Source organism: Salmo trutta, chromosome 24, assembly GCF_901001165.1.
Source record: "Salmo trutta chromosome 24, fSalTru1.1, whole genome shotgun sequence".
Taxonomy (NCBI): Eukaryota; Metazoa; Chordata; class Actinopteri; order Salmoniformes; family Salmonidae; genus Salmo; species Salmo trutta.
In genome coordinates, this window is record NC_042980.1 from 18,915,783 (window position 1) to 18,924,618 (window position 8,836).

Below are 8,836 nucleotides of genomic sequence, written 5' to 3' on the forward strand. Positions count from 1 at the left end.
CCCGGTTCTGCACTTCATATTTCTCTGTGTTCAATAAACATTTTGGTGCATTCCTCCCGGCTTCCTCTTCTGAGTCCGCTCTTGGGTTCCCCCCCTTCACTCCTCGTAACAACATCATGCATGTTAATGTCTAAAGTGGAAGGACAGTTCTGTATCAGCTACTTTCAATATGTGCCAACCACACTGTTAGTTCTTGTTTCCACACACTGCTAGTCAGTTGATTTACTGTACAAGTCCTTTCCACTTCACTCTGTAAGTACGTGTGACAATATCTTATAACATTGTGTTTAATTTGATGTTTTTAGTAATAAACCATATATTGTGATAATGATAGGGTTGTTGGCCTTAACGCTATGGTCAGAATTAGGGGGGGAAAAAATATTTAGAGCAATACATATACACTGCTCAAAAAAAGAAAGGGAACACTTAAACAACACATCCTAGATCTGAATGAAATAAATAATCTTATTAAATACTTTTTTTCTTTACATAGTTGAATGTGTTGACAACAAAATCACACAAAAATAATCAATGGAAATCCAATTTATCAATCCATGGAGGTCTGGATTTGGAGTCACACTAAAAATTAAAGTGGAAAACCACACTACAGGCTGATCCAACTTTGATGTAATGTCCTTAAAACAAGTCAAAATGAGGCTCAGTAGTGTGTGGCCTCCACGTGCCTGTATGACCTCCCTACAATGCCTGGGCATGTTCCTGATGAGGTGGCGGATGGTCTCCTGAGGGATCTCCTCCCAGACCTGGACTAAAGCATCTGCCAACTCCTGGACAGTCTGTGGTGCAACGTGGTGTTGGTGGATGGAGCGAGACATGATGTCCCAGATGTGCTCAATTGGATTCAGGTCTGGAGAACGGGCGGGCCAGTCCATAGCATCAATGCCTTCCTCTTGCAGGAACTGCTGACACACTCCAGCCACATGAGGTCTAGCATTGTCTTGCATTAGGAGGAACCCAGGGCCAACCGCACCAGTATATGGTCTCACAAGGGGTCTGAGGATCTCATCTCGGTACCTAATGGCAGTCAGGCTACCTCTGGCGAGCACATGGAGGTCTGTGCGGCCCTCCAAAGAAATGCCACCCCACACCATGACTGACCCACCGCCAAACCGGTCATGCTGGAGGATGTTGCAGGCAGCAGAACGTTCTCCACGGCGTCTCCAGACTCTGTCACGTCTGTCACGTGCTCAGTGTGAACCTGCTTTCATCTGTGAAGAGCACAGGGCGCCAGTGGCGAATTTGCCAATCTTGGTGTTCTCTGGCAAATGCCAAACGTCCTGCACAGTGTTGGGCTGTAAGCACAACCCCCACCTGTGGACGTCGGGCCCTCATACCACCCTCATGGAGTCTGTTTCTGACCGTTTGAGCAGACACATGCACATTTGTGGCCTGCTGGAGGTCATTTTGCAGGGCTCTGGCAGTGCTTCTCCTGCTCCTCCTTGCACAAAGGCGGAGGTAGCGGTCCTGCTGCTGGGTTGTTGCCCTCCTACGGCCTCCTCCATGTTTCCTGATGTACTGGCCTGTCTCCTGGTAGCGCCTCCATGCTCTGGACACTACGCTGACAGACACAGCAAACCTTCTTGCCACAGCTCGCATTGATGTGCCATCCTGGATGAGCTGCACTACCTGAGACACTTGTGTGGGTTGTAGACTCCGTCTCATGCTACCACTAGAGTGAAAGCACCGCCAGCATTCAAAAGTGACCAAAACATCAGCCAGGAAGCATAGGAACTGAGAAGTGGTCTGTGGTCACCACCTGCAGAACCACTCCTTTATTGGGGGTGTCTTGCTTATTGCCTATAATTTCCACCTGTTGTCTATTCCATTTGCACAACAGCATGTGAAATGTATTGTCAATCAGTGTTGCTTCCTAAGTGGACAGTTTGATTTCACAGAAGTGTGATTGACTTGAAGTTACATTGTGTTGTTTAAGTGTTCCCTTTATTTTTTTGAGCAGTGTATAATACCGTTGTGTGCTAAGTATCAAGTGTAGTTATTCAACAGTTATAAAGTGTGTTTTAGTTGTCTACCGTTCTGTTTGTAAGACTGCATGGAGATGCAACAATGGCATTGAGAACAGCAGGAAGTGTGTTGATGGTGTTTATCTGGTCTGAGACAGGTATGGGCTCATTCATAACCTTTCAGTAACCATCCTTTTCCTATCCTTTGCTATTCAATCTATAGACATTTCTAAACAATTCTAACAATTCACAATAAGTTGCTTCTCAATGTTCATTTGGTGTAAATTATTCATTTCCTTGTTAATATTTAGATTTGCTCTTCACACCTCACATACAGTATATGCTTGTGGTTTCCATTCGCTCATCTCTCCACAACTGTGGAACAAATTGGGTGTAGGCCACGGGCTTCTTTAATGGTTCTTTAGTTTCCCTGTGATGTGTGACTGTGTTGCAGTGGTTCTGGGTCAGAATGGCTGAAGGGTGACTTACAACACTCAGAATATCTGTGCCTTGAAGAGGTCAACAGTGAATCTGACCTGCTCTTACACGTATCCCAGAGGTCATACAGTCACAGAGACATCATGGTTCTATAGATGGTCTGTTGTGAAACCTCAGAATGATGATCGTGTGGAGTACTATGGGGACAGAGTGAATGACTGCACCCTGAGAATCACAGACCTGAGAGAGAGCGACTCAGCTGAGTACTGGTTCACATTCGAGACTCAGATCCTACAAGGTCATGTCTTTCAAAGTGTGAGAAGTGAGAGCTATTCTGGCAGTCCTGGAGCCAGGCTGTCCGTCACAGGTACACTATTTTGTAATGCTTTATCAGTTACATTCAAGTCTTTGGAAATCTGTTTTAATTTGACATTATACAGTCCATTAGGAATGACAGTCTGTATATAATATGGACGTCTTATTTCATTTGATTACAATGGTTGTTGGGTAAGTTGATAAGGTTATGTTTGTTTTTAATCACAGGCCTGAAGGCAAAATGTCAAACTATAGTGACAGAGGGACAGGCTGTGACACTGACCTGCAGCACCACCTGTACTCTGACTGACAACCCCAACCCCACCTACATCTGGAACAAGAACAGACAACGTCTCACAAACCCAAATACCAAAATAACTAGCTGTACCTAGACCCAGTCAGCAGTGAGGATACAGGCAGATACTCCTGCGCTGTAAACGGCCATGAAAATCCCCCCTCTGCTGAACAGACTCTCGCTGTCAGATGTGAGTACAATAAATATATTATAATCTAACTGTAATTTAATTATAGTCTTATATTTTGGGTACACTGTGTGTTCATTTGTATGTCATTCCCAACACCAGATGGCCCAAAGAGTATCAGTCAGTCCTTCTGGTAAAATAGTGGAGGGCAGTTCAGTGACTCTGACCTGCAGCAGTGATGCCAACCCACCTGTGGACAAATACACCTGGTACAAGAAGAATGTAACCTCACCAAAAGCATCAGGGCAGAGTTACAGCATCACTAACATCAGCTCTGAGGACAGTGGAGAATACTACTGTGGGGATGAGAATACGATTGGAGCCCAGATATCTACACCTCAATTGATCATTGTAGCCAGTAAGATGTGTTTTTATTTAAAATTTCAAGTTACACTATCAGATAACATTCATATCATTCTTTATGCTTTAGGGAAACAAGCTTCTGTGAAGAATGCATCTGTAGGAATCATAGTGGTTGTTCTGGTTCTCATCCTCTGTCTCTCTGTCCTCATGTGGTTCAGGTCAGTGTGAATAATTTACCTCTCCTTTTTACATTCTGTTTTTTATAATTGATCTTGATTGATTTGAATTGATTCATTCATTCATCTGTTCATTCATTCTTTCATTAACAAAACAGGAAGAAGGCCTCCAAATCCATCTCCGACACAAGAGACAGAAGAGACACAGTAGAGAATGGACAGGTGAGTGTTGGAATCAGTTGTCTGAGAACTACAGTGGTCTGTGAAGAGATGGATTCAATGACTGTGGTATTACTTTATTTTTCAACCCTCATGTTGTCTGTCCTCTCTCCTCATCAGCAAGACTCTAGTCCTGTGTATGACAACGTCTCAGGCATGGCCATGACCCATACTGCAGCACCGACAGTGGACACAGACAACCAGGATAGCGTTCACTACGCCAGCATCCAACACAGAAACCAGGAAGTGCCTGAATACTCCACTGCCCAACCGTCTCAACCCCAAAAACAGGAGGAGGATGTCCAGTACGCTGCTGTGAAATATAACCACAACAGTGCTGTTGACATGCCAGTAGAGACCACTGTGGTACAGTACACTGGAAACACCAGGTTTTAGTGTAGCTGGTGAGACATACAAAAGTAAAGAGAAATAAGCCAATTGTTATGGACGAATTATAGGGATATTTTCCAACTATTCTTCTTGTATAATATGTTTGCTCCAAAAATGCATTTCTTGTAAAGACCTTCACTGACGTTTTGGTTGTTAGGAAGAGGCCTCATGAAGACAGGACGTCAGCTCTGCATCCCAATTTTAGTCCCTCAGTACTTCTAGTTGGTGTCAACCTCAGACATCACATTATTCTGTTTCACACTGTCAGTAGGTCCCCTGCCAAACCTCTCTCTCTTCACCTTGTATCACTTGATAATATATTATACTGAACCATACCATGTTCTAGTTTATTAGATATTTTTGCAATATGAACGCTTGCTTCTGAACATCATTTAAAAAATGTCCATTTGGTGTGTGGTTTCATACATTTTGTTTTGTTCAGCATTGCTGATTCCATATAAATGTTTTAATAAAGACTGTTTAAAAAAGTATAGTTGAGTACGTAGAGAAGACCAGGATATGTTGTTGGCCTGGGTCCCAATACTCAATGTTATAGTCATGGTCCTGAGAACAGAGACCAGGATATGTTGTTGGCCTGGGTCCCAATACTCAATGTTATAGTCATGGTCCTGAGAACAGAGACCAGGATATGTTGTTGGCCTGGGTCCCAATATTCAATGTTATAGTCATGGTCCTGAGAACAGAGACCAGGATATGTTGTTGGCCTGGGTCCCAATACTCAATGTTATAGTCATGGTCCTGAGAATAAAACAGGTTTAAAACAATCAACTGAGAAACACGTGTCTTACAGTGCTACACATCTGCTATAAGTGCTTTTTTTCAATAGAAGTATCAGGATTAGTTATTCACCAGTTATAAAGTATGTTTTAGTTGTTTATCTTCATGTTTCTAAGACTGCAGGGTGGGAGATGCAACAACGGCCTTGAGAACAGCAGGAAGCGTGTTGGTGGTCTTTCTCTGAATGAGGCAGGTATGGCCTCATTCATAATGTTTCAGTAAACATTTTTCTCCTATGCTTTGCTATTCAATCTATAGACATTTTTAATAAAGGACAGTTGTTTCTCTATTTTTCTGGCATGTTCACATTTAAGAGCTGTTCTTCACAGATGCACTAGTGGTTTCCATAACTCTCTCAGCAACTGTAAAACTAACTGAGTCAGAGGGATCAGAGGGATGCTTGTCTGTGGTTACTTTTCTCACTCAACTCTGCAACTACGGTAAACAAGTGTGGACAAACTTTACTGTCAGTATGAGCCGACAGGTTTGTGCTTAATTTAATGTCCTTATATTGTGTGTTTGTGTTTCAGTGGTACTGGGTCAGGATGGCTATAGTGTGACTTACACTACTCAGAGTATCTTTACCGTGAAGGGGTCAACAGTGGATCTATCCTGCTCTTACACACATCCCAGAGGTCACACAGTCATAAAAGCATCATGGTCCTATAGATGGTCTGGTGTGAAACCTGAGAATGGTGGTCATTCAGAGTCCTGTGGGGATAGAGTGAGTCACTCCACCCTGATAATCACAAACCTGAGAGAGTGTGACCGAGTACAGGTAAAAACATTTGAGATTCAAATACAACGATATTTCATTTCAAGCTCCACTATATGATAATGTGTATTCATATCATACACCTTTTCGTTTAACCTTTAGGGAAACAGACCTCAGTTATGACTTCAGCTGTAGGAATCACAGATTCTCATACTCCGTCTCTCTGGATTCACCTGGTTCAGGTGAGAATCTAAGACTTTCATTTCACGTTATCATTTGGATTTAATAACTTGATTCTTCATTCATTTGTTCACGTATAAAACAGGAAGAAGGCCTCCAAATCCAACTCTGCACAAGGCACACAGCAGATAATGGACAGGAGGGTTAAGATCATATAGTATTTGATTAATTAAAGCTCCAGCAGCACTACACCTCCACACATGGTGACATTCATTTACTACATCACTACACCCTGGTTACACCTCCACACCTGGTGACATTCATTTACTACATCACTACACCCTGGTTACACCTCCACACCTGGTGACATTAATTTACTACATCACTACACCCTGGTTACACCTCCACACCTGGTGACATTCATTTACTACATCACTACACCCTGGTTACACCTCCACACCTGGTGACATTCATTTACTACATCACTACACCCTGGTTACACCTCCACACCTGGTGACATTCATTTACTACATCACTACACCCTGGTTACACCTCCACCTCCACACCTGGTGACATTAATTTACTCCATCACTACACCCTGGTTGCACCTCCACACCTGGTGACATTCATTTACTCCATCACTACACCCTGGTTACACCTCCACACCTGGTGACATTAATTTACTCCATCACTACACCCTAGTTACACCTCCACACCTGGTGACATTCATTTACTCCATCACTACACCCTGGTTACACCTCCACACCTGGTGACATTCATTTACTCCATCACTACACCCTGGTTACACCTCCACACCTGGTGACATTCATTTACTCCATCACTACACCCTGGTTACACCTCCACACCTGGTGACATTCATTTACTACATCACTACACCCTGGTTACACCTCCACCTCCACACCTGGTGACATTAATTTACTCCATCACTACACCCTGGTTGCACCTCCACACCTGGTGACATTCATTTACTCCATCACTACACCCTGGTTACACCTCCACACCTGGTGACATTCATTTACTCCATCACTACACCCTGGTTACACCTCCACACCTGGTGACATTCATTTACTCCATCACTACACCCTGGTTACACCTCCACACCTGGTGACATGAATTTACTACATCACTACACCCTGGTTACACCTCCACACCTAGTGACATTCATTTACTCCATCACTACACCCTGGTTACACCTCCACACCTGGTGACATTAATTTACTACATCACTACACCCTGGTTACACCTCCACACCTGGTAACATTCATTTACTACATCACTACACCCTGGTTACACCTCCACACCTGGTGACATTAATTTACTCCATCACTACACCCTGGTTACACCTCCACACCTGGTGACATTAATTTACTACATCACTACACCCTGATTACACCTCCACCTCCACACCTGGTGACATTCTGAAATGATGGAAATGATGATCGTAAAGAGAGAATTCGCCATCAGAGTAGGAGTGCTGATCTGGGATCAGGTTGACTCTGTCCATTATGATCTGACCTTTGGTAAATTTTTAGTCTGGATTGTTGTTTTGGGTCAAAATGGACCCTGTACATTCATGAAATCTGATCAGTAAGGGAGGGCTCACCTGCTAGCACTGTAGTAGTACCTAATACATATAGAATACTTGTATCAGCTGTTATAGATTAATTTTAATGATGATGACCTCCTACATTTGCTCCAGTATTAAAGTTGCCTTCTAGTGGCCAACACCCCTCCTCCAGCCACATCTAGAACTCCAAGACAGACAAACAGAGAGAGAGAGACACACACACAGAGTCTGAGAGCTGGGAAAAATAGACAAATGTAAAACACATTTTGCTCATTCATAGGTTGAACCTCAGTCAGTGGGTCATGTCAGTGGTGTGGGGGCTGTGCTTTGGCAAAGTGGGTGGGGTTATATCCTGCCTGTTTGGCCCTGTCCGGGGGTATCATCAGATGGGGCCACAGTGTCTTCTGATCCCTCCTGTCTCAGCCTCCAGTATTTATGCTGCAGTAGCTTATGTGTCGGGGGGCTAGGGTCAGTCTGTTACATCTGGAGTATTTCTCTTGTCTTATCCGGTGTCCTGTGTGAATTTAAATATGCTCTCTCTAATTCTCTCTTTCTCTCTTTCTTTCTTTCTCTCGGAGGACCTGAGCCCTAGGACCATGCCTCAGGACTACCTGGCATGATGACTCCTTGCTGTCCCCAGTCCACCTGGCCATGCTGCTGCTCCAGTTTCAACTGTTCTGCCTGCGGCTATGGAACCCTGACCTGTTCACCGGACGTGCTTGTTGCACCCTCGACAACTACTATGATTATTATTATTTGACCATGCTGGTCATTTATGAATATTTTAACATCTTGACCATGTTCTGTTATAATATCCACCCGGCACAGCCAGAAGAGGACTGGCCACCCCTCATAGCCTGGTTCCTCTCTAGGTTTCTTCCTAGGTTTTTGGCCTTTCTAGGGAGCTTTTCCTAGGGAGTTTTTCCTAGCCACCGTGCTTCTTTCACATGCATTGCTTGCTGTTTGGGGTTTTAGGCTGGGTTTCTGTACAGCACTTTGAGATTTCAGCTGATGTACGAAGGGCTATATAAATAAATTTGATTTGATTTGATTTGTTATGAATGTTCTCTAAACCTCCCTCTGCCGTCGATGCCATAGACGGGCACAAAAGTTGCGATGGATGGAGGTTAACGACTATTTTGCCTAGGTAACACTATAGTGGCCTGGAAATATGATGACATTGAGAAAGTAGGCAAATGTTTAGTAGTGTTAGGTTCTAATTTTTTGAGTAAATAACTCAATGGACAATAGAG

General features: G+C 43.6%; 1 protein-coding gene across 4 annotated transcripts; it reads left to right on the top strand.

Annotated features, from left to right (window-relative positions):
• Window positions 1-202: 202 nt before the first annotated feature.
• LOC115160857 (B-cell receptor CD22-like) lies at window positions 203-5,099 on the top strand. Of its 4 annotated transcripts, none has more exons than XM_029711340.1 (8): window positions 203-252; window positions 2,064-2,137; window positions 2,434-2,784; window positions 2,961-3,217; window positions 3,317-3,572; window positions 3,645-3,735; window positions 3,852-3,915; window positions 4,033-5,099. In XM_029711340.1, exons 4-8 carry the CDS (start codon window positions 3,176-3,178, stop codon window positions 4,306-4,308), a joined length of 729 nt encoding a protein of 242 aa, XP_029567200.1. In that variant the 5' UTR covers window positions 203-252; window positions 2,064-2,137; window positions 2,434-2,784; window positions 2,961-3,175; the 3' UTR covers window positions 4,309-5,099. The 4 variants fall into 4 exon arrangements, with proteins under 4 accessions (XP_029567200.1, XP_029567201.1, XP_029567198.1 ...); XM_029711341.1 differs by having other exon boundaries at window positions 3,317-3,512; XM_029711338.1 differs by having other exon boundaries at window positions 3,317-3,735.
• The last annotated feature ends 3,737 nt before the right edge of the window (window positions 5,100-8,836 follow it).

Coding starts and splice junctions, on each gene's coding strand:
- LOC115160857 (XM_029711338.1), top strand. CDS start 3,176: ATGAAAATCCCCCCTCTGCTGAACAGACTCTCGCTGTCAGAT. Junction 3,218..3,316: donor ACAGACTCTCGCTGTCAGAT/GTGAGTACAATA, acceptor TCCCAACACCAG/ATGGCCCAAAGAGTATCAGT. Junction 3,916..4,032: donor ACACAGTAGAGAATGGACAG/GTGAGTGTTGGA, acceptor TCTCCTCATCAG/CAAGACTCTAGTCCTGTGTA.